The following is a 26,968-nucleotide window of genomic DNA, read 5'->3' as shown; positions in this document are numbered from 1 at the left end:
CACTGTCACAGCCATTTTCTTCACTATGATAATTATTTTTCATCTGTACTGATAACTGTGAATTCATCAGCTTTATTATAATACCATTTCCCAAAAAGAGTATCTTCATAGTATCTATGTAATAATTGAGAAACATAGCAAAAATGTGGGACAGATATTGGCAATGAATGTTCTGCTGTGTAACTATCATTTGGAGCCATTAGCTTAGGACTTGCATACATGCTGTTGATATGACCGTGTGTTGTCTGCGTGATATCAAATCACTATTATTGTGATGCTCCGTCATAACCTGGGTGTCATGAGGTTTTTCTCATAAACACAAGTGCTGTTGTACTGTTCTTATCGACCAAATAATGATCGGCACACATTGAAACTCGTTGTCGTAACAGGTTTTACATATGATGTGGTAATCTTAAAACGGGTGACTGAAATTCGAGAGTAGGAAAAGGGAGAGAAGGAAACATAGTAGGTGAATATGGGTTGGAGCTAAGAAATGAAAGAGGAAGCTGCCTGGTAGAATTTTGCGCAGAGCATAACTTAATCATAGCTAATACTTGGTTCAAGAATCATGAAAGGAGGTTGTATACATAGAAGAACCCTGGAGATACTAAAAGGTATCAGATAGATTATATAATGGTAAGACAGAGATTTAGGAACCAGATTTTAAGTTGTAACACATTTCCAGGAGCAGATGTGGACTCTGACCACAATCTATTGGTTATGAACTGTAGATTAAAACTGAAGAAACTGCAAAAAGGTGGGAATTTAAGGAGATTGGACCTGGATAAACTGAAAGAACCAGAGGTTGTACAGTGTTTCAGCGAGAGCATAAGGGAAGAATCGACAGGCATGGGGGAAAGAAATACAGTAGAAGAAGAATGGGTAGCTTTGAGGGATGAAATAGTGAAGGCAGCAGAGGATCAGATAGGTAAAAAGACGAGGGCTAGTAGAAACCCTTCGGTAACAGAAGAAATATTGAATTTAATTGATGAAAGGAGGAAAATATAAAAATGCAGTAAATGGAGCAGGCTATAAGGAATACAAACGTCTCAAAAATGAGATCGACAGGAAGTGCAAAATGGCTAAGCAGGGATGGCTAGAGGACAAAAGTAAGGATGTAGAGGCTTATCTCACTAGGGGGGGTAAGATAGATACTGCCTGCAGGAAAATTAAAGAGACATTTGGAGAAAAGAGAACCACTTGCATGAATATCAAGCACTCAGATGGAAAACCAGCTCTAAGCAAAGAAGGGAAAGCAGAAAGGTAGGAGTATATACAGGGTCTATACAGGGTCTATACAAGGGCGATGTACTTCAGGACAATATTATGGAAATGGAAGAAGATGTAGATGAAGATGAAATGGGAGATATGATACTGCGTGAAGAGTTTGACAGAGCACTGAAAGACCTAAGCCGAAACAAGGCCCCCGGAGTAGACAACATTCCATTAGAACTACTGACAGCCTTGGGTGAGCCAGTCCTGACAAAACTCTACCATCTGGTGAGCAAGATGTATGAGACAGGCGAAATACCCTCAGACTTCAAGAAGAATATAATAATTCCAATTCCAAAGAAAGCAGGTGTCAACAGATGTGAAAATTACCGAACAATCAGTTTAATAAGTCACAGCTGCAAAATACTAACGCGAATTCTTTACAGATGAATGGAAAAACTGGTAGAAGCCGACTTCGGGGAAGATCAGTATGGATTCCGTAGAAATGTTGGAAAACTTCAGACAATACTGACTCAATGACTTATCTTAGAAGGAAGATTAAGAAAAGGCAAACCTACATTTCTAGCATTTGTAGACTTAGAGAAGGCTTTTGACAATGTTGATTGGAAAACTCTCTTTTAAATTCTAAAGGTGACAGGGGTAAAATACAGGGAGCGAAAGGCTATTTACAATTTGTACAGAAACCAGTTGGCAGTTACAAGAGTCGAGGGGTATGAAAGGGAAGCAGTGGTTGGGAAGGGAGTGAGACAGGCTTGTAGCCTATCCCCGATGTTATTCAATCTGTATATCGAGCAAGCAATAAAGGAAACAAAAGAAAAGTTCGGAGTAGGTATTAAAATCCATGGAGAAGAAATAAAAACGTTGAGGTTCGCCGATGACATTGTAATTCTATCAGAGACAGCAAAGGACCTGGAAGAGCAGCTGAACGGAATGGACAGTGTCTTGAAAGGAAGATGCAAGATGAAAATCAACAAAAGCAAAACGAGGATAATGGAATGTAGTCGAATTAAGTTGGGTGATGCTGAGGGAATTAGATTAGGAAATGAAACACTTAAAGTAGTAAAGGAGTTTTGCTATTTGGGAAGCAAAATAACTGATGATGGTCGAAGCAGAGAGGATATAAAATGTAGACTGGCAATGGCAAGGAAAGCATTTCTGAAGAAGAGAAATTTCTTAACATCGAATATAGATTTAAGTGTCAGGAAGTCGTTTCTGAAAGTATTTGTATGGAGTGTAGCCATGTATGGAAGTGAAACATGGACAATAAATAGTTTGGACAGGAAGAGAATAGAAGCTTTCGAAATGTGGTGCTACAGAAGAATGCTGAGGATTAGATGGGTAGATCACATAACTAATGAGGAGGTACTGAATAGAATTGGGGAGAAGAGGAGCGTGTGGCACAACTTGACTAGAAGAAGGGATTGGTAGGTAGGGCATATTCTGAGGCATCAAGGGGATCACCAATTTAGTATTGGAGGGCAGTGTGGTGGGTAAAAATTGTAGAGGGAGACCAAGAGATGAATACACTAAACAGATTCAGAAGGATGTAGGTTGCAGTAGGCACTGGGAGATGAAGCAGTTTGCACAGGACAGAGTAGCATGGGGAGCTGCATCAAACAAGTCTCTGGGCTGAAGACCTCAACAACACATCCATTATCACACATTCACAAATTATACTACAATGACCGAACTAAAGTTATGCATCAGCTAAGATATTTTTAATTACGGTTGCCCCAGATGGCCAGAAAACAAAATTGTGTTTTGCTAAAGACAGACCCCACCCAAAAACATATTATTATTCAACTATGGGCCCAATAAGTACAATCCATTAATGTCGCTTTTGATAGTTGGCATTCCTTTGTGTTCAAATTTGTTTCATCCTTTCAGAATGATCTCTTTCTTTCATCAGACCATGATGTTCCAGTCCGTTTTCCAAATGCCCTCTGACCGATTTTCCAATCAAATATTTTTGCCTGAATGTTTTTCTATCTGTAACATCTGCCCGAGTTACACTGGCTACTCTAAGATCCTACTTAATCGCTGCAATTCATTTCATTGGCTCAGTTTCGGCCTTAAGTTTTTTTTTTAGATTTCTATTATTAGTTATTCTTATGTTATATGTATAACTAAATATCAAAATTTCATGAAAATCTGAGATGAAGGATTACGAGTACTAGAATTATTGGGTGATTTGACATGGAATGACCTGCTTGTCATTTGTTTTGCATGTTGGTATTCCAGTTGATATGGGGTTATTTATTGATTTCATTTTTTTATTTGTAGCTCATTGCTGCTATTAGAGTTCACATATTGTCATTTGGAGATAGTGAGCGGAACTTAGTAGTAGTAGTAGTAGTAGTAGTAGTAGTAAATTATGTATGCTGCAGCAGTTTTAGCACATAGACTTATCGTGATTACCAAGATGAAGTATTCATTTGTGTGGGGGTTTGAAGCTTTCACAGTGTGGTTGGTTTATGCTGATTTCAGTTAGGTACTGCAATGTATTCAGGAACGTTCACCAGTTATGCAATGCATTAATTTGATTTATTCTGACTGAGATATTAATATGTCTCTTATGTTAAATTTTTTGTTACAGTTTCGTTGCAAGACACACATTTGAGAAAAGCCTTCAAAAGTTCTGTAGTGTTTGACCAGCAAGTGGTCTCTAGGGATACAATGCCCACTGCAATGATGGAAATGTACCAGCAATGCGACAAGCCGCCACCTTTAGACAAACTGAACCAATACAGGTATGTAGGGAAATATTCAGTTAAATTGATGTAATTAATTAAGCAATGTATTTTCACTGGATGGAGAAAAAAAGGAAGGTTAATTATTCAGCAGTGTGTGCAGTGTTTCTAACCTTGACTGTGTTTTGTTTCAAAATGATTAACATTAATTTCATTAACAGTTTTATGCAAATACTTTCTAATTGATTGCCTTATTCCTACAGGGAGGACGGAAAAGATGGACTGAAATTCTACACAGATGCAAACTACTTCTTTGATTTGTGGCGACAGGAAATGCTGAAAGACACTGAACGTGTTATGCATGACCGTGGAAAAAAGGTGAAACCTTTTATTATTTTAGATTTGAAAGTTGCCCATAATGAAACAGTATTTGCGTAACTATATTGTAATGAGTAACTGTACGTTTATTGAACTACTTGGTACAGGAAGTTTCAAACTACACAAAAATACAGTTTTTATAACAGTACCAGTGTTTTCGGTATTTATACTCGCATTTTAACTTGATAGGTTTTTCACCATTCTGGCTTAATAGTAAATACATATGATTAATTTTGTGAAATGAGCAGTGCCATGTGTGCACATACCAAATAGTAATAATAATAATAATAATAATAATAATAATAATAATAATAATAATAAAAGCAGAAGCGTATCTAATAAACACTAGTGAATAATTTTCTCACTTTTTTTGGCAGTTTGAGCTGTTGCTAGCAAACATGATGTGTGAGGCAAGTGCAATGTGTCTCCCTTTTACGTGAGTGAGTGCTGCATGCAAAATTGGAGTTTGTGTGCACTTAACATTGTGGTTTTTGTGTGAATAAGTTTATACAGGGTGGTCAGAAACAGTCTTGAGAACTTGTAAGGATGATGCAGGGTAGGTTGTGCTGAGAAATAATTATTTAGGAAAAAACTTAATACATTACACCATTTCAGAGTTAATTAACATAGAAGATAGTCAGGCCATTGTATGTTTAAATTTAAGCAGGCTTCCAGGCACAATTAGTGCAAGCTGCTCTCGTAGCATTGATGATAGATAGCGCATGAGGCTGCTCAGCATTTGGCTCAGGTTCGGTCCTTGCTACTGTCCCATGTCCAGGTTTTGTATTACTCTTTAGTCTCATTTCCTAAAACCAAATGAGTAACATGTTCGGCAACACTCCCACTTCGGCAGGCCTCTTGAGCTTGTGCATGCAGTGATCTGATTGGCCAACTTCAGTTGAAATTAACTCTGAAACAGTGCTCCATATCAAATGTCTTTCTTAATAATTATTTCTCAGCAGAACCCTGCTTGCAATATCCTTAAAAAAAATTTCAGACTGTTTCTGACTGCCCTGTATAAAGTGTATAAAGGCAATTAAAGAGAATGTGTGCTTTAATGTAAAAGTCATATAAATTAAACAGAGTGATTTTATGAGAGTGAAATTAACAGTTTGTGTGGTAATCCAACTGAACTTTAAATTATTACATTTTTGTCTCCCATGCATTATTTATTTATTTGCCAAGTTGGATTTTTCATCTAATTTATGTACATTGAAAGAGATATCAGAACAAAAAAATATACTATTTGTTTTAGAGACTTTTTAAGAAATAATACATATACCAGACAGACTAGTTAAGGTTGAAAGATATACCCTCTTCTTCCACATTTCCTTTGACATATGATCCTGCTAAAATAAACAAGCATGGTTTTTCCCCAACCCAGAGGACAGCAGTTGTGCTGAGAATTAGATTCAGACTGCATTTGTTAAGTTTTTAGTTTTCTAAATAAGATTTTAATCTGGTATGTTTATCTCTTTTTATTATTCTTCCATTCCATATTGTTTTATACTCAACAAAACTAGAAGTCAAACATTCGTGTGTTATTTAGCTTGTTGTTTAAACATATGTTGTACATCTGTATCTTAAATGTACATTATTTTCATGACAATTAAAAGACTCGTGAAACGAAGACTAAACTTAACTCCTATTGCAATTTTTTGTCTGTGTTAACTAACTGGATGTTTTCTCACCTTTTAGCCTCACAGACCACGTGCAGAAGGTGGGGGTGGCAGACACAAGAAGAGGGTCCGCCAGCCCCACAACACAAGGGAGCGCCAGCTAATGATTGCTGTAGGCCATGGGGAATACATCATGCCGCAGACAATCTACCGGTCACCTCAGGTACTACATCAGTCCTTTCTGTGGGTTTGGTGTTCGTAATAATCCAGTTGGCATATTGTATGGAAAAGAATGGGATCTTTAGTGAAGACTTGTGCACACTGTGAAATAAAAGACTTGATGTAGCAATGTGGTAAAGGAAAAAACGATTTTCCTTAGACATGCATCCATGAAGTAAGTTTTCCACTTGTCCTACAGCTAGCAAACTGTGTGTTGCACAGACAGACAGCTTATAAGTGACACAGTAATAATGCGGCATGGCACATGTGCTTATGGAACATCCCGACACCTCAAGTAACTTCGTAGCAGTAGTTAAAAATGGAGCTCAAGGCGCGTGTGGAATGCGATTGGCGATAAAGATTTTGAATGTGCAGAACATAGTGCCAGTGGAAATTAATCATCAGCTGTACTGGTCTCAGCTGTACTGGTCTGTGAGCCTAACTTTATTAGCAAGCTGATGGTGTATCAGTGGTACTCACTTCGCAGCAAGTAGCCAAAATGTTCACGATAAGGAGACCAGCGGGAGGCCATCCATCATTACAGGTGACCTTGTAGAGCTTGTGCAGTAAGGTAGCTGTGAGGTGTTTGATCATCCACCTTAAAGCTCTCAGATTGGATGGATGGAGCCTCTGTCCTTCTGAATACAAAGCCACTCTGTTTAAAACAGTGAAACGTCATTGTTGATCCCTAGTTTACAATATTGTTTTGGAAATACATTTGTCCACAGAGTTGCTTTTCGTGACTAGGTACAAATTTTAAAACATTTTTATTTGCAAGCTTTGTTACATTTTGACTTTGCCTGTTACGGATGAAAAAGTAGTGTGTCCAGTAGAGGCATTATGACCTATGACAGTCATAGGGAGTTTAGCAGAGATTCCATAATCGCACTAGCCATGTCTCTTTCCTTGTCCTTGTATAAAAGAGTGAGAGATGTTTTGAATTAAAAGTCTTCCATTCAAAGAATTACAGATATGAAGGAAGAAAGGAAAGAGTGAATTTCAGCTATTTGTCACACAAGGAAAACGTTTGGAACTAATCAGATCATTGGATTGGTATGTTGACTTGGAATCTACAAAATGTAGAATCCTTATGTGATATGGGAGAATTGCAACAAGTTGAGGAAAAAGAAAACCAGTTTGTACTGACGAGACATTGGAAAAGTGAAGGGATAAAGTCCCAATTAAGTGGAGAGGTATATCTCTCAAGTATGACAATCTTTACAAGGCTTCATTTGTGTAGTACCAACTTAACAAAATTCATTATTTCCTTTTGAAATCATCCTACCCCTCCCACTTCCTGTTGCTACTGCCTCTTTTAGTGTATAATATAGTCATCTACAACCCTTTATAATTTTTGTAAAGTGTTCTCATTTCTCTTTCTTTTTCTCCTTCAAATTTCCCCTCCTCTTTCCTATTCTGACCTCTTAGTCATTGTCAAATCCCATGCTTGACTGGCATTTCATTGTTTATTTGAATATTGTCTTATTCTACCTGCACAGTTATTTTGCTGCCCAAGCTGTAAAAAAATTACACTTCCTCCATACTCTACTTCTGTTTTTGTCTTCGACGAGCAAAACAAATAATATTAAGTATTTGTTAACAGGATCAGGAAAATCTGCTGGTATCAGTTTTTAATACAACAGTTGACCAAAAATTTTTCATTCAGAGGCTGTGCAGTCTATAATTCGCACGTCATTTGGGAAAAATCACCATGAGCATTGAGGCAATCATCCCACCGAAACACCAGAGTGGTAAAACACTGTGTCATGCTGTACAAGAGGTGCCTGATGCACAGCCTCATTCAACAGGAATTGTCAACCTTTTGAGGCAATTTTAAGGGATCGAAGGTCTAATGATCACATGGGGGAGAGATTAGAACTGTAGGGGTCCGCAATGGGTACGGCTGGCCTCTCAAATGAGCCTGCATACTGTCAAACCAAGACCAGCACGGAACTCAGTGAGTCATTCCACAGTGCTTGTTTTTGACAGGCATGTTGCCACATTCACGTTTTTCATTCAGTGAATGTCTGCTAGTGTTTGCCCTTCAGCACCCAAGAAAAGAATAACAGCATATTGGTACTGTTTGGACGCTGTTGGTAATAGGCACTAACCCATCACTATGTTGCATACATGCTACAGCTACAGCAACATCCTCAATTGGAAACTTGTTGATAACTCCTTATGCATTACTGGTTCCAGCTACTAATGTAAAAATTACATGATCCAAGAGTTCACCCCCACACAACCATATGCCATATGTTGAATTCTTCGCTATATTCACTGGAAACAGATAGCAGAAGGCTACATCCAGCAAAGAAATGTATGAAACTGAGATTCAGCAAAACGTAGCCAATTACTTACAGTGCTACAGATAGAACCAGTAATTGAAATACAACCGAAAAATCTTCGTTCACGCATTGGGGAAGAATATAAACATGGTCAAAAAAACATTGACAGATGTTGTTTTCCACTTGCTATGGTGCAGAGTGCAGACATTATGAACTGGCAGTCAGTAGTGAGAGTAACCGAACTAGAACATGACCGCCAGAGGGGAAAGGTGTGGTGCAGGGAAAGAAGCCCAGCTGCTGTGTGGCAGGGAATCCTGCCTGCACCTATGTTCTGCATTTGTGTGAAAGCAGAACTGACATATGGTCATAGGGATTGCCGATCCACTTTGATGTTGAGGATCGTTATTGAACACAATGATGTACCAGCAGAGTCTCTTTACTCATGTAAAAATAAGAAAATAATGAGCAGTGCACAACTCAAAGCATTTGGTGATGGCTGTAGCACAATTGCTTGCTGAGATTCATAGTGTTATAAATATGGAAATAGCTCAGGCCACACCTCTGCAGGTATTTGACACAACCACAGCTCAAAACACCTGCTACCTAAAACTTCCAAATTAGTGTCCAAATTTTACCAACTTTTGAACTCTTGCTAACAGACAGATGTACATGTTCCCTTGTTCTGAGAAGCTAGGTCCTATGTACTAAGTAGCATTAAGTGGCGTGTATCTTATCCAGACCATTCAACCACCCAATGTTGGTGTGGCACTAGAGCTTGGAACACACTGATACTTCATTGCATTTGGGCACTTTTTATTTTGCAAACACCTTCAAATTATTATTGTTCCTAATTAGGCTTCGTCCTAAGATACGCAATATCAGTGACCAAATATTGCACAAGTTTTTGATATTGATATGCAGAAAATGCAACTATTTCAAACTATCTCTAATAAAATAGTTCATCTATGAAGTAGCATCTATTAAGCTCTTTCACAATGTTGCCTTTTGAAGCAGACTTTGCCTCTTTGATAATATTTACCACAAAATGCAAATTTTTTTTCAGGTTGCTAGTAATGACAGGAACATGCGTAAAATTAAGAACTTTACGCTTTTGTCTATAATTTCATAACTACTGATTATGTTTTTACAGCCATTGCCACCACACCACCAGCAGCAACAAATGCAGATAGTGGATGAGACTATGCTTGTGTCTGAGCCAAGACCGCCCAGGCCCAACAGCATTGAACTGAGGCGCACATACCCAGATGACGTCAACTCGTCACTTTACAATTCCACTGGTGTCTACAGTCCACGTCATGCACCTCCACCCCCACATAGTCCTACGGAGCAATACTATCGGTTTGTTGCAGTCATTCTATCTTTTTTTAACCTTTTTCACAAGGGGCACTTGCATATATTTAGTGCTTTTGAAGTAAAGTGAGGTGTCACTAAAGCTACTGAATAATTTTGATAAGGTGAAAATAATTGTTTTGAGTGTTGAAACTACATGTAGTTTTAATTTTGTATCTGAAATATTTTAGTGCCATCTCCTAATGATAAAAACTCTGTAGGGCTGATACATATTCTCTCACAAGACAGATAATGCTTATGAAATACTACCATCTTGCCAACAAATCATCATGTATGTAACATGCTTTGAGAGAACTGCCTACTTAAACTTGAAAACTATTGAGGTGTTTGTTGAAATTTTGTGTAGTAATACTTGAAATAAGGGAAAGGTAAGCACTCGCCTATTGGGAGCAATTCATGGAGCACAGAACACCCAATGGAAAGGAAGTTTTGGACTTACTTTTGGGATGAAAGCTAGTATGAATGCTGTTTCCTGTTACATATTTCTCTGCTTCACACATCAATCTGCTATAAATGAGTGGTTGCCTTTTCCCTTATTTTACGTATTACTTCATCGAGGAATTTCCACTACTGTCTTGCATAGTAGTGATAGATTGGAACTGGCTGATATTTATACAGAGACAAGCCATTGTACAACCATAGTCCTCAGTGCAGTTGACTTACAAGGAACAGTCATAAGAAAATGATAGAGACTGAAAAAGTAAGTAAACTGTTTATTGTTTCAAAAGTAATTGCTATAACTGTTAACACATGTATCCCACTGTGAGAGAAGATGATCGATACCTATATGGAAATAAGTTTGCGGTTGCCTGTGGAATCACATTTGTACCCGGGCGGACACCTCTTTGTCTGAAGCGAATAGACAGGCACAAGTTCATAGGAAACTTCTACAGTGTGTTGAAACAACCTTCGCAACATGTGGGTCCTCCAAGATGGTTTTGACTATGCTGCAGGAAGTTCACAGGGAAGCCCTTTCACATCCTCCATACAGTCTCAATTTCACCCCATGCGATTTCCATATTTTTAGAGCCCTGAAGAAAGACATTCATTGCCATCCTGTCTCACAGTAGGATAAATTTATTAACAGTGACAGAGATAACTTTTAAAATAAAAACAGTTTAGTTACTGTTTTCCCCACCTTGTGTTCTTTCTTTCTTTCTCCTCCTCCTCCTCTATATACCCACCCCCCCTTAGGCATTGATTTTGTATATGTCACTTTCTGCCATAGGCCATAGGATGGCAGACAGCGACTCCCAATCTATACTTCATCACAATAGGAAACATTATTTCAGAGCCATGAATGAATGGCTAAGACCCGCTGCTACCTGGATTGGAATGTAATAAATTCAATGTGGTTGTGCTGTATAATGGGGTTCAATTATATCCGTTAGCACCAAAAATGTGTAACAGAAAACATTAAACTAACAGTGAGTAAGTTTATTAGTTTTATGTTGCATGCATAATTTGCACAATAAACTGTAATGATTTGGATGAGTAGCTTTACATTCACATTGCAAAGTAATGGCTACATGCTGAACATTTATAAGGGTGGTTTAAAAAAAAAAAAATCTGCAGATGTGAGTTAGGAATTCGTATGCACCACATTTTACACATTACAATAATAGAAGAATTTCTATGGAATAGGAGTTGTTCTCCAATTTGAAAACAAATTTTACTTTGCTATCTGTCAGGCATTTTATATCACTCAATAAGTTACCAGAAATTTTAGTTGCAGCAGTGTGCACCCATTTTTATGCTAAAGATAACCTTACTGTGAATGTCATTTTTTTTCCTTCTGGTATTGTAATTATGTACATCATTGTTCCTTCTGAACTGTAGTGGATTATTACATTTATTTACAATAGACTTCCTGAGGCTATGAATATACTGTGAGGCTGTACTCACAATGGCCAACTCCTTAAACTGATGTCTAAAAGATGATTTTGAGTGAGCACCACACGTTCTCCTTACAGCAGGTTTTTTGCAGTAAAGACTTTCTTTGTTTAAGATGAGATATCCCACAACATTATCCCATATAATATTAAATATGCAAAGCTTGTCAACTTACGGATATGTCTTTCCCCAAAATTGGCATTGATTCGGATTTTGAAGTTTCTATCCTGTTTATTATTTCCTTACAATGTGTTACACTTACCATTGGTTGTAGTGTCTTGACACGTGCAGAACTGGGTAAGTTGTGCCGTTCTACAATTGAGGCTGAAACCATTTGCAGAAAACCAGTCAGTTACACTCGTAAGAACATTGTTTACCAACCGTTCTGTTGCTGTATGTATGCTTGGATTGATTACAGTACTAGTGTAATCAGCAAAATGGACAAATTCTGCTTGTTGTATATTAGATGGAAGATAATTGACACATATGAGGATCAAGAGCTGACCTAAGATTGAGTCTTGGAGAGCCTCGTAGATGATTCCTCCCCACTCAGAATAATGTCCCCGGACTACACTGGTTCAATTACTAAGTGCAACACAACTTTCCGTGTTCTTTTGGTTAGATATGACAGTACACCATTAATCCCATAAAACTTCAGTTTATCTAGGAAAATATTGTGATCCTTTCAGCCAAATGCCTTAGGTAGGTCACCAAAAATACGCAATAGAACTATATAGTTGTTTAATGCTTTAAAGTTTAGGCATTAAGTGGGCATAGTTTGTCTAATCATTGGTGGTGGTGGTGGTGGTGGTGGTGGTGGTGGTGGTGGTGGTGGTGGAATGCATAGTCATAATTTTTAATCACTACTTCAAAAAATTATTACATAATTAACACTTTGTCTACCGGCAACACCGCAGTGGTGTTGTGTGCATAGTATCGCTCAGTGGCTGGCGACACCACAGTGGTGTTGTGTGCTTAGTATCGCTCAGTGGCTGGCGACACCACTTCAGTATCTTTCTCATTGTGTTGGTGTTTTGTTTAGGTAACAATAAGTTACACACGTTAACAAGTTTTTTGTTTTTGTAAGTACTTGTGCGCTTTCATCATGGCAGACGAAAGAGACAATAAGATTATTTACGACGAATGCACGGACATCTTGTCGGACGTTCCGGACAACTTCGCCGATTGCGAAGAAGACATTGGATATCAAAAAAGTGAACGTGGAACAGAATCGTTGGAGGATAGTGAAATACGTCCAAGGAGAATACAGCGAACGCTACGGTTGCCAACTGATTCAGATGAACCAGATGAAAAAGGCGGACTATGATTTACTGAGGCTCAGTAATAAATTTGAAGGATCTCCGGGTCCATGCATATTTCCCAAAGACACACAGAGCATCATGGATATGGTAGAATTATATATTGAGAACAATCTATTTGAATATACTGTATTAGCAACGAAACCAACAAGTATTACAGTCAAAATTGCAATAGAAGGAAACTGGATTTAAAAATGCCAAATTTGTTGATGTTACAGGACCCGAACTTAGAAAATGGGTTAGGCTTGCTATCCTTACGGGAATTGTAAAAGCAAGGGTTGATGATTACTGGTCAATGAATCCATTGATTGACACACTGATATTTCACAAAATGATATCTCACAACCGATTCAGACAAATATTATCATGTTTACATTTTTCTGACAACAACAATAAACCGGATAATGCCAACTGGCTTTTCAAAGTTGATTGTTTTTCCAAAAAATTTAAAGAAACATTTAATCTAAGTTGAAACATCTCAGTTGATGGAGGAATGATACCATGGCATGGACAGTTAAATTTTAAAGTTTACAATCCGTCAAAAATTATGAAATATGGCATACTCATTTTGATGCTGTGTGATTAGAGCACGTGATACATTTCCTCATTAAAGATATATGCCGGCACTGGACAACATCTAGCAAAAACAGTGATGGAACTATTGATACCTTCTTATGCAAAGTGGCATCACCTGTACATGGATAATTATAACAACAGTGTAGAACTTGCAGGGAAGTTACTTGAAAAGCAAATTCGAGTTTGTGGAACGATTCTGCGAAATAGAGGATTTCGGGAAAAATTAAAGTGCGCAAAAGTGTGTGTGTTTGAAGCTTGTCATCAACAGAAAGGTGACAAGTGGCCGGCGACAAACCAAGTAATCCGAATTCGTGCTGCTGGTGCCAAGCGAATAAATTTGTACTAGACATGTGGATGGCAAAGTCGGAACTTTTACAGGTACATAGGTGAAGTCTTCGTACATATGTGCAGTCCGTGAGCTGCAATGCCATAGGTTGCCACTAGGAGACCAAAACAAAATAGTGCTGCCCATTGAAGAAAAATTGTAATGTATCATAATTCACTTTTGGCAGCAGTGGAAATGTTGCAGTTGTCTGGCCAATGCAGACAGTCAAAGTAGTTGTCTGAATTGGCCTGACACAGCTACATTTCCACTGCTGCCAAATGTGGGAATTATTGAATGGTACTCCACATTATCAAAGGGCAGTGCCATTTTGTTTTGGCTTCTTTAGTGGTGTGCTATGGCTTTGTGGCTATGGATTTCAGTATGTACCAGGACTGCATTTGTCTAACTACAAATAAAAAACTAACTACGTAACTTTATTTTAAAAGGTGATAGTTAAAATTTTGACTGCCCTGTGTATTTGTTTTAATTATTTTTATTATTATGCAGATTGTTTCAGGAGAGTGTGGTTTTTTACAAAATTGAGACTAACCATTCTCGTTGAAGGAAAAACATATTTCTTTTGAGAGTTTTTCTACAAGATTTAAACTGCGGTACTGAATATCTCATTCACACATAAATGTCAGTTAAGCCACAATGATGGCTTCTCAGGCAGTCAGATGTGTTGTTATAGTTAAGAAAAAATTAAAATCACAAGCAGTAATAGTAGTAAAAATTAGCAGTGGTAAAGTAGTAAAGTTTTTGTCAAAATGAAGACAGTCTCTGAAAAATATCATAGTTAGTTTTTTATCGGTATGACCATCGTCTCTGTCCCATATGTAGCTAACCATTATTCATCAAAGGCACCTTCTCAAATTGGCATCACTGATTTTAATTTTCTGATTAAATTAAATGGAATTTGTGTCATGACAATTATTGAATGCATAAATGTTAATTAGCAATAATGAACACAGAAAAGACATATCTCCAATCCAAATGTCCATCCCAAGTATAAAAGTAGCTGTTACATGGCAATTTAATCATGGTGTGGAATCCCCCTCCCCTTTCTCTTTCTTCTGTTTCACTTCAAACACCAAATACACAGAAACTGAGGACTTAGATTGTGGGTAGTCCACCTACTCATTTTGAAACTTGGTCATGTCATTAGTAAACGGAGAAAAAGTTAGCATTTAGCATTTTAAATTTCACAAAGAGCTAGTCATTTATTTTTTGAATTCCTAAAGCTTGAAAGGATGGATTTCTATTTGCTTAAATTTTCAGTGAACAAAGTCAGTCCTTAAAAATTTCAGCCTTTTTGTTTGATAATGGATAATTAAACAGACTTTCATCTATCATAAAATCAATATTTGCAACCCTGATACTTAGATTCTGTACATTGACTATCATTCATAGTAAATAAGCACTGATGGAACATTTATAATTGGAGATCGCATTCACAGAGAGAGAGAGTTGCGCTGCATCCCTTTTTGTTGTCACTTGTTTGCTATAATTGATAATACTGAACTTACATTACTGTATTCCATTTACATAAAGCAGATTCATTTATGTCAGACAGTTACAGTAGTTAATAAAATTTTTTATATGCGTAGTGTTATTCTGGCACTGAATTTTCCATAGCCCCTTTCATAATGGAAAATACGATTGTCGTTATCAATGTGTGTGTGGAATTCTAGTTGTTCCTGTTCATGAAAACTTCACTTCTTACATTGCATTAGTAACCTAACTTTATCTTTTACAGACCAAACTATGTTGGAGGATATGATGAAGCAACGTACCAACAGCACTACGCACAAGGGCAGACGTTGTCCAATGAAGGCTATCCAACTCCCAACAATCACACCCCTAGTCGTAGCAATGGCCCTAGAGGGGTGTCTCAGAGGCCTTCAGTACCTCCACCAGCACCACCAAGCAACAATTCTAGCAACAGGTACCATTCAGGATTCACTTACAATGTATAGATGCTGACACTCGCAGTACTCATTTACTCCTTTCACAGTATTCATTTTCCTTGTTAGCTTTTTGCTTTTGAACTTAAGGGTAATATGAGTATCTGATTGTCCAAGTGGTTTCTTCTTCTTCTTCTTCTTCTTTTCCCAGCATTCAGTAAAACACACACACACACACACACACACACACACACACACACACACACACACACACATATTCTCATTCTCATATCCTTAGCCTCCTAACCCCCCCCCCCCTCTCACCCCCCTCCCCCCCCTCTCCCCCCCCCCCCCCCCTCTCTGACACACACATAAACAGTGTGTGTCTGTCTGTCTGTCTGTGTGTCTGCGTCTGTCTGTTTATCACAACACACAAACTATTAGGTGAGTTGTCACCTTTATTTTACTCCTAAATGTTGTTGATTTCAAGTAAAGAGCATCTTTCTATTAGAAACTTCAGTGCTTCAATGGATAAGACCACTGTCAGTGGGTGCCCTGAAGAGATATTGTGCCAAGAGTAGCAGCAAAAACATAAGTGGTTGCAAGACAATGAAACATTAAGAAATGACCAGTGGTTTGCGTTCTAAACATCACTGCCAAATCTGTAACCTCACCCAGCTGGTACTCAACTCTTGTCAACCACAATTTTTGCATGCTAGCTTCTTTCCCATTCCATTTCACATGCTCATTTCTTCCGTTTTCCTTCGAATTCAGTTTCTCTTTCTTTCTATTTTGCTTCCCTCATGCATTTGTACCTTCCTTATCTTTTCTTTATTTTTTAAATTATTCTTCTTCTCACTATTCATTGGTTCACTCATTTTTACAAAGCATTGACATAATAATAGTTTAAACAGCAAGTTATTTTATTATTCTTTGACATTATCAATGGGAAGATACATGTTGTGTTGATTTAAATTGTGTGGATAAAAATCCTAAATACACATCTATACAGATATTATGAAATCGATCATCCAGTGCGTGGCAGAGGGTACCCCGTACCTGTACAGATTTCTGTTCCATTCATAAATAAGACAAAAGAAAAATGACCGACTATATGCCTCCTTATGAGCTCTAATTTCTCGCATCTTATCTTTGTGGTCCTTAAGCACAGTGTTTGTTTGGAGGCGGCAGAATCGTTCTGCAGTCAGCTTCAAATGACAGTTCTTAAAATTTTCTCAGTCGTGTTCCTCGCAAAGAATGCCACTTTGGTTCCAGAGATGCCACAACTGTAAGACTACACGACATAGTCACAATTATTAGCAGTCACTAGTAGTATGTACTACAGTTATTAGTGATAACTGACTTGAATGAAAGTTTATGTAGCAAAATGGTGGGGGGAGGAGGGTGCCAAATTATAACTAACTTATATGGAAATTTTTTTTCGAATTAACCCTACGAAAAACCCTCCTAACTATTGTACAGGTGTTCAGTAAAACTGCCCAATGTTCTTTGCAACAGAGTGAAGGATACAGATTTAGGTCCATAAGTTCTACACAGTCTGTTTTGGGATAGAGCTTGTGTCTGATATTAACACACAGATGTCGTTTGTGGATTTATGTTTACATACAACTTGCACACACATCTGCAGTCCCACAGAACTGAAACCACACTGCGAGCAGCATCACCAGTGCATGATGGGAGTGGTGACTGGGTGGGGGCAAGGAGGAGGCTGGGGCGGGGAGGGGGAGAGATAGTATGGTGGGAGTGGCGGACAGTGAAGTGTTGCAGTTTAGATGGAGGGCAGGAGAGAAGGTGCAGAGGGGGGAGGGGCTCAGTAGCGGAAAGGAGAAAAATAAAAATAAATTAAAAGACTGGGTGTGGCAGTGAAATGACGGCTGTGTAGTGCTGGAATGGGAACTGGGAGGGGGCTGGATGGGTGAGGACAGTGACTAATGAAGGTTGAGGCCCTGAGGGCTATGGGAAGTTAAGATGTATTGCAGGGAACTTTCCCACCTGCGCAATTCAGAAAAGCTGGTGTTAGTGGGAAGGATCCATATGACACAGGCTGTGAAGCAGTCATTGAGATGATGGGTATCATGTTTGGTAGCGTGTTCAGCAACAGGGTGGTCCACTTGTTTTTTGGCCACAGTTTGTCGGTGGCCATTCATGCGATCAGACAGCTTGTTGGTTGTCATGCCTACATAGAATGCAGCGCAGTGGTTGCAGCTTAGCTTGTAAATCACGTGACTGGTTTCACAGATAGCCCTACCTTTGATGATGTGGGTGATATTAGTGACCAGACTGGAGTAGGTGGTGGTAGGAGGATGTATGGGACAGGTCTTGCATATAGGTCTATTACAGGGGTATGAGCCAGGAGGTAAGGGATCGGGAGCAGGGGTTGTGAAAGGATGGACGAGTATATTGTGTAGGTTCGATGGACAGTGGAATACCACGATAGGAGGGGTGGGAAGGATAGTGGGCAGGACATTTCTCATTTCAGGGTATGAAGAGAGGTAATTGAAACCCTGGTGGAGAATGTAATTGCTCCAGTCCCGGACGGTACTGAGTTATGACGGGAATGCTCCTCTGTGGCCGAACTGTGGGACTTTGGGAGGTGGTGGGAGACTGGAAAGATACGGCACGGGAGATTTGTTTCTGTACAAGGATGGGAGGATAATTATGGTCAGTGAAGGCTTCAGTGAGACCATGGTGTATTTTGAGAGGGACTGCTCGTCACTGCAGATACGATGACCACGGGTGGCTAGGCTGTACGGAAGGGACTTCTTGGTATGGAATGGGTGGCAGCTGTCGAAGTGGAGGTATTGCTGGTGGTTAGTAGGTTTGATATGGACGGAGGTACTGATGTAGCCATCTCTGAGGTGGTCAACATCTAGGAAGGTGGCTTGTTGGGTTGACTAGGACCAGGTGAAGCCAATGGGGGAGAAGTTGTTGAGGTTCTGGAGGAAGGTGAATAAGGTGTCCTCACCTTCAATCCAGATAGCAAAGATGTCATCAGTGAATCTGAACCAGGTGAGGGGTTTAGGATTCTGGGTAAGCTAGATGGCCCATGAATAGGTTAGCGTAGGATGGTGCCGTGAAGATGCCTATAGCCGTACTGCAGATTTGTTTGTAGGTAATGCCTTCAAAGGAGAAGTAATTGGAGGTGAGGATATAGTTGGCCATGGAGACAAGGAAGGAGGTTGTTGGTTTGGAATCAATAGGGCATCTAGAAAGGTAGTGTTCAATAGTGGTAAGGTCATGGGCATTAGGAATGTTAGTGTACAGGGAGGTGGCATCAGTAGTGACGAGCAGGGCACTGTGTGGTATAGGGACAGGAGCTGTGGAGAGTCGGTCAAAGAAATGGTTGGTATCTTTTATATAGGAGGATTGGTTCCGGGTAATAGGTTGAAGGTGTTGGTCTATGAGAGCAGAGATTCTCTCAGTGGGGACACAGTAACCGGCCACAATGGGGCATCCTGGGTGGTTGGGTTTATGGACTTTCGGAAACATGTAGAAGGTAGGAGTGTGGGGAGTGGTGTGTGTGTGTGTGTGTGTGTGTGTGTGTGTGTGTGTGTGTGTGTGTGTGTGCTGCTGACAGAGGCCTTAATGGCCGAAAGCTATAATTGTGTGAATCTTTTTGTTGTGCCTGTCGTGACTCAGCATCTCCGCTATATGGTGAGTACCAACTTTCCTTCTCTGGTATTGTTACATTCCATCCTGGGTTTTCCATTGTTTCGTTCTAGTTAGGGTTTTACATCCAGTGGATGGACGGTCGCGCACAACATGCACATTCACATCATAGGGCATTGCAAATCATTTGGTCATAAAAACCATCATATCTCGTAAATGATTCAGGGCATTGATATTTATTTATTTATTTTTTGAGACATGGAAGTAACCATTCAACAGCAGAGAGTGATTGGCAGCTCTGGACACTCACAGACGTCCATAGCACTGTAGGAAAACACACATGGCACTTGTACACATGTCCACAGCACCTGGGAAATGTCATAGCAGGATGTGTGTGTTCACCCACAACAAAGAAATGTGGCACTGTCTCACACACACACACAGACAGACAGACAGACAGACAGAGAGAGAGAGTTTTGTGTAAAATCGTCAAAGTTTACTTGTCATTCTTTTTATGAAGTTAGAAGAGAGATGGCTCATACTGTGACATAGCCTGATCACTTGAAGAAAATAATGTCAGTGTGGGGGAGAGATGGGATGTGAAGAGAATGATATGGTGGTTGGTTGTACTGGTCCTTGAACTTTAATGCATCCACAGCACCTGCATCTACCAGGAACCACTTTCATTTAGATGACTGTTAACTTTCCTCTGGTTGCAGTTCCTTTGAATTCCATTGCAATGAAGGCTTTGCTTTCTTGTATACACAGTCCTTATGTGAGAAACATTTGTCCTGCATTGAATCTGAAAAATTTCATGACATCACACAGTGGCTTCGCTTTCTACATCGAGTGAGTTTTCATGATGATTAAAATTATTTAGCATCGGTTGTAACAGTTTGTTCCTGAGTATGTGAAACTTTGAGTGGTCTGTTTAATGGTAATATAAAACACAAAAGATGTAGTTAAACACAGAATAGCTTAACCACTGGCTGAAATTTCATATAAATAATGTTTTCAGTTTGTGCATATTAGTCTTGCTCTCCAAAGTTAAATTGTTCTTACATTTGTTACTAATCTTCATCTGACTGCTTGTTACGTAAATATTGAGATACTTTGTTTCTATTAAATTTAAGTTACATTTCTTAATCATGCAATATACAGCAGTTAAATAAGCTGCAATTTGTTTTATCAATAAAGCAACTTTTGTTTCTTTTTCAGTACACCAACTGTGTCATCCGCTACAAATACGCCGACACGGGGCCGCAGCACAAGCACAGGGCGCGAGACATTGCCTCCACCCCCACCACCCCCAGTGGATGTCCCATTATCACCACCCCCAAGTGCAGGCCCATTGTCTGGAGGTGAGAGTGTTCCAGACAGTCCTGCATTGCAGCGGGCAGTTTCACCAGAACGACCACCATCCGATTTGCCACCCCCACCACCTTCACCTGATAGACAGTTACAACCAGCCCCTCCTGTCCCGTCTCCCCCACCACCACTACTTCCGATGCGACCTCCTTCACCGTGTGATGTGCCACCACCCCCACCCCCGCCGCCTCCTCCGCCTGTTATTGCTACTTCTAATGGGTTACCAAATGGCCCAATCTCTCCACCACCAGCGACAACTCCTGCCCCTCCACCTCCCAACTCACCACCCCTGCCAAATGGTGACATTGGGAAGTCTCCGAATAAACAACAGGTATGTATCAAAAAGTTGTAACTTGTGAAACTGTGTAAATTGGCTTAGACTCAAATATTTGTAAGAGTTGTCTGTCTATTTATTGATCCTCCCCTGTAATTAATTATTTCTAAATCATAATTCTGTGGTTTGTGAAGTAAATGTTCTTGGAATTTTGGTTGGTGCTTATAAAAACTATATAGTATCAGTATTGCGAGGGCTTTACTCTCATTGTTAATGTTGGGCTAATTTTTTTACGGTTTATGGTTTCTAGTAGTAATATCGTCAGGATAAACTTATGATAAAGAAAAATTTGACTCCCAATTGGGAGATATTCATGTGACTAATTAGCTACTTTTAATTTGGAAATTTAGACATTGTAATCTTCCATTGATAGTCACAGTCGTTTTTCCATGTTTGGCATTAACGCAAAAGCTACAGATTTTTCTCACCAACAGCTGAGCAAATGTTCATGGTCCATATTTAAATTTACACAATAGAGGGAGATAAAAAAATACACAAGAGCACAGACACAGTAAAAGCAGGATCCAAATGGGAAATTGTGTGAAGCTGTCCTTGAAGTCAACCATTGTACTATGCAGGATATTCTCCAACTGGGCGAGTGTAGTTTAAGTTGAAGCCATATTTTGGCGGTGGCTATTAACCTGCATGGGTAGTATGTTAATGGTCACTCTTATATAGGATGCGATAAAATTTGTTGCAGCAGAGTTTGTTTATTGCTGTGATGCTTTCCTTTAATGGCGCAAAAATGCCAGTGAAGTGCTGGAATTTGGGATGGTGGATGGAAGAAGAAAAAGAACAACAATGCAAAGCAGCTCACTGAAAAAGTATGAAAAAATGCTGAATACAAAAAGGAACACAATATATTATTAGTGCCAAATATGGTCCAAGATGTTGATGTGATCAGATCCAGATAGGAAAGGACTACAAAGGGATAAAATCACAATTCTTGTAGTTAGCATTATCTTCAGTCAGAGTGATATCCTAGACATTACGCCCAAAAAATTTAGTGTAGTCAAGAATGGCACCAAAATTCCACATCAAACAGTAGTCTTAAAACTATGCAACAGGTGTTCAACTTTCTGATGTATACCTTTTCAACTATTTGGGGCTGATGCCAGTAAAAATACAGGCACAGTCAGCCTGCCTGAAAGTCTGCCTTCCATAATTTTACATCACACTTCCTCGATTTCTTTGTAATTCGTATTTGTCTCCTAATGTTTCCTACAGAACTAAGCTTCTTGTTAAAGACTGTAGTTTATTTATCTATTTATTTATCAAATGGTGACAACAGCAGATATTGAGAAATGCATACAGTTTACAATTATACATTTAAGGATTTAGGCACAAAGCTAATATGTTAAAATTCTTCAAGTTAATAATTGAATAACACTAAAAGATGGACATTTAAACTATAAAATTAGGACTTTTAATTAAAACAGATACATTTAGCTAGATTTACACTTGTTGAATGAAGACAGTTGATAGCAGAGGGAGTGGCATTAACAAAATCACTGAATGGTCCGGGGTGCTGCTTTCTCAGTCTCTGACAGTATGCTGGATGGTTTGTTGTTGGGCCCCGCAATCACAGGCTGGAGAATCTTGGTGTTCCCACTTGTGCATTGAAACATTGCACCTAGTGTGACCAGTTCTTATCAGTTGTGTCCACTCCTTTTCAGATCAAATCCTGATAGACTGGCACAGGGATCTTAAACACATTGATGTTTTGTTGTTGCAGCATTCCATCTCCTGCACCACTCTTCTTTCAGTCAAACTTCTTGTTGGTTTTATCCATTATGCCACAGTGGAGTGCGTGATATCGAGCGCTCTGGAGGGAGTCATTGAAGACCGTATGAATTGGAGGGTCGTGGGGGTAGTCGGGATGATGCAGCTTCCTCCATTCATGATTGCTTCTTGGCTTCACAGTTCAGGTAGTGGAATATTACTGATGGTGTGCAGCCAAGACATCGGTGTGGATTTTAATTTACCCATAATAATTCTCATGGATTCGCTCAAATGTATGTCTAGTTTCCTTGTAAGTGTTGGCATACAGGGTCACAGTACTCAGTTACTAGGTATACTACTGTCAGAGCTCCAGTCCATAGATTGAAAGCTTCAGCATCCCAGGTTGCGCCAGCCAGTTTCTTTGTGATTTTATTTTGAGTCTTCAGCTTTTAGCTAGGGTTTTCCAGGAATTTTTATATGTTAACTACTTATCAAGTAGGACACAAAGGTATTCAGGCTGGAAATTGTGTCTAACCCTCTGTTGGCAGAAATTTACATTGGGCTGTTGGTTTGCTATTCTGTTGCTTAAGTGAAATGTGTAGACTTCGGTCTTGGTTGCATTTGGTTGGAATCTCCATGTTTTGTAATATGCGCTGAGATTTTCTTAGTCTGTAGACAATGTAGTGTCTTCTCCCTTCAGTGTGCTGGTTTGTACGGCTGTGATAAGGAAACTGGTCCAGCATTGAAGAGCCAGGGTGCTAGGACAGATCCTTGGGGAAGCCCATAACATGCTGGACAGTCGCCACTTTTCTCCAACGCTAACCTTGAAGTAACAGTTGGTTAACCTATTTCCCACAGAGGTTGTCAATTTCTTACTTTGAACATTCTTTTTTTTTTAGCTCCAGCAGTAGTCCACGTAGCCACATAGTATCATATGCACCCGACAAATTAACAAAGGCTACAGATGCCTCTAGTTTCTTCTGGAAACTTCTAAAGAAACTACCATAGCAGAATATTGTCAAATGACATTTCACAAAATTCAAAGAAATTCTGGTCATGTTATGGGCTATTAGTGGCACCAAAGTTAGCATATGGTCCTTAGCAAATGAGACGGGAACTGATATTGAGGGTAGCAAAGCAAAAGCCGAAATGCTTAACACCGTTTTCAAATTTTTCTTTACAAAGAAAAACCCAGGAGAATTGCCCCAATTTAACTATTGTGCAACTGAAAAGAAGAGCAAATTTTGTATTAGTGTCAGTGGTTTGGGAAACAGCTGAAATTGTTAAAACTGAACAAAGCTCCAGGGTGCGATGGAATCCGTCAGATTCTATACTGAATTTGCGGCTAAGTTAGCCCCCCCACCCTTGTAACTATAATCTATCATACATTGCTTGAACAAAAAACCATGCCCAGTTCCTGGAAAAAGGCACAAGTCACACCCATCTATAAGAAGTGTAGTAGAGGTGATCCACAAAACTATCGTCCAATATCCTTGACATCAATTTATTGCAGAATCTTGGAACATACTCTGAGCTCAAACATAATGAGGTATCTTGAACAGAATGACCTCCTCAGTGCCAACCAGCATGGATTTCAAAAACATCGATCATGTGAAACCCAACTCGCGTTTTTCTCTTATAACATACTGAAAGCTTTGGATCAAAGCAGCCAAGTAGATGTAGTGTTCCTTGTTTTCTGAAAAGCATTTGACTCAGTACCACACCTATGCTTGTTGTCAAAAGTATGATCATATGGGGTATCAAATGAAATTTGTGTCTGAATTGAGAACTTTTTGGTAGGGAGGACACAGCATGTTCTCTTGGATGGAGAGTCATCTCTAGATGTAAAAGTAACTATGAGTATGTCCCAGGGAAGTCTGTTAGGACCCCTGCTTTTCATATTGTATGTTAATGACCTTGCAGACAATATTAATAGTAAAATTAGGCTTTTTGCAGATGGTGCAGTTATCTATAATGAGGTGCTGCCTGAGAGAAGCTGCAAAAATATTCAGTCGGAAGATTTCAACATGGTGCAGAGATTGGCAGCTTGCTCTAAATGTTCAGAAATGAAAACTTTTGCATCCCACAAAATGAAAAGACATAATATGCTGTGACTGTCAATGAGTCACTGCTGGAATCAGCCTCCTTATATAAGCGTCTAAGTGTAACACTTTGTAGGGATATGAAATGGAATGATCACAAAGATTTAGTCATGGATAAAGCAGGTAGTAGACTTTAGTTATTGGTAGAATACTGGGGGAAATGCAATCAGTCTACAAAAGAGATTGCTTACAAAGCACTCAGAACCATCTAGAATATTGCTCAGGTGCATAGGACCCTTACAAAATAGGTAAGTAGGTTTAACGTGAAAAATTGAACGGATACAGAGGAGGACAGCATGAATGGTAACAGGTTTGTTGAATCCACGGGAGAGTGTCACAGAGATACTGAAGGAACTGAACTGACGGACTATTGAAGACAGGTGTGAACTATCCTGAGAAAGCATACTAACAAAGTTTCAAGAAACAGCTTTAGATGATTACTCTAGAGATGTGCTATAACCTCCTACATATCACTCCCAGAGCGATCGTGAGAATGACGTTAGAATAATTATGCATGCATAGAGGTGTTCAAACAATAATTCTTCCTATGCTCCATATGTTAATGGGAGAGAAGAAACCCTAATAACTGGTTCAATGGGGCATACACTATGCCGTGCATCTCACTGGTTTGCAGAGTATAGACGTAGATGAATCCATCCTCGATGTAGGATGTCAAGGCTAGAACCTATTCACAGCAGCTGTGCTGGCTTCTGAACCCAGCCTGATATTTTGGAGTCAATCTTGTGCCATTTATAACTCAGTCTCATCTCTTTGCATGTATTTCTAATGTACTATATTCAGCAACAAAATCACTCACCAGCTTTTTAAATTCAGACACTGAGTCTTCAAGAACATGCTTGGTCATAATAGGGGAAGTGTTGCCAGTTTCTGGCTAGTGAGCTCATATTGGCTGGTGACTTGTAAAGTCATGCATTAGCGAATGCAGCCACCACACCACCCTAACAAACATAAAATGAGCTTACCTACCGGATGTGTGAAGAGAGGGAGCGGCCCTTCAGTGCCGGGGGAGCAGGTAAGGGTGAAAGTATTTTGTGAAGAGCTGAAAATATACTTACCATGCAGATGATGTGTTACGACAGAGATGTCACACAGAAATAGAGCAAGGGTTTCGTGATAGCACATTTTAAAGACTTTGGTGTTCAAATCTGACTTGATACAGTTCCAACAACTACATATTCTACTCATTTATATACTTTATATATAAAAACAAAGATGAGGTGACTTACCGAACAAAAGCGCTGGCAGGTCGATACACACAAACAAACACAAACATACACACAAAATTCAAGCTTTTGCAACAAACTGTTGCCTCATCAGGAAAGAGGGAAGGAGAGGGGAAGACGAAAGGAAGTGGGTTTTAAGGGAGAGGGTAAGGAGTCATTCCAATCCCGGGAGCGGAAAGACTTACCTTAGGGGGAAAAAAGGACAGGTATACACTCGCGCACACGCACATATCCATCCACACATACAGACACAAGCAGACATATTAAATATGTCTCCCTTAAAACCCACTTCCTTTCGTCTTCCCCTCTCCTTCCCTCTTTCCTGATGAGGCAACAGTTTGTTGCGAAAGCTTGAATTTTGTGTGTATGTTTGTGTTTGTTTGTGTGTCTATCGACCTGCCAGCACTTTTGTTCGGTAAGTCACCTCATCTTTGTTTTTATATATAATTTTTCCCACGTGGAATGTTTCCTTCCATTATATTGATATCATTTATATACTTTGCACCACACACTGTAGATCATAAAGAATGACAGCAGTGGTAGAGGGCATGAAGTGAACTTTCATGAACCATAACTTTCTTTGAAATTTTCATTTTACACAATATTCAGAAATTTACTAAGACAACTTCTAATAAGCTTGTAATGTCAGTTGTGGAAATAAACTCATTTTTTCACATTTTTCTCTCTCATCAAGCCTAAAATAACACTATAATGGTGGTGAGCATATGAAGTGTGGCTCACAAGACAAGCATT

General features: G+C 39.3%; 1 protein-coding gene across 3 annotated transcripts in view; it reads left to right on the top strand.

Moving 5' to 3' along the window:
• Window positions 1-26,968, top strand: part of LOC124594838 (wiskott-Aldrich syndrome protein family member 3) — a 277,912-nt gene that overhangs the window by 234,589 nt on the left and 16,355 nt on the right. For 2 of the 3 annotated variants that reach the window (XM_047133288.1, XM_047133289.1), the window contains exons 4-10: window positions 3,830-3,983; window positions 4,187-4,301; window positions 4,679-4,711; window positions 6,000-6,143; window positions 9,578-9,786; window positions 15,668-15,856; window positions 20,664-21,144. In XM_047133288.1, the coding sequence (XP_046989244.1) occupies window positions 3,830-3,983; window positions 4,187-4,301; window positions 4,679-4,711; window positions 6,000-6,143; window positions 9,578-9,786; window positions 15,668-15,856; window positions 20,664-21,144 (1,325 nt within the window). The remainder of the gene's footprint in view (window positions 1-3,829; window positions 3,984-4,186; window positions 4,302-4,678; window positions 4,712-5,999; window positions 6,144-9,577; window positions 9,787-15,667; window positions 15,857-20,663; window positions 21,145-26,968) is intronic. The other variant, XM_047133290.1, reaches the window with a different exon arrangement.

The sequence above is a fragment of the Schistocerca americana genome, chromosome 2 (assembly GCF_021461395.2).
Source record: "Schistocerca americana isolate TAMUIC-IGC-003095 chromosome 2, iqSchAmer2.1, whole genome shotgun sequence".
In the NCBI taxonomy this organism is placed as follows: domain Eukaryota; kingdom Metazoa; phylum Arthropoda; class Insecta; order Orthoptera; family Acrididae; genus Schistocerca; species Schistocerca americana.
The sequence above is the reverse complement of the archived record's forward strand: the minus strand, read 5'-3'. Positions and strand labels throughout refer to the sequence as shown.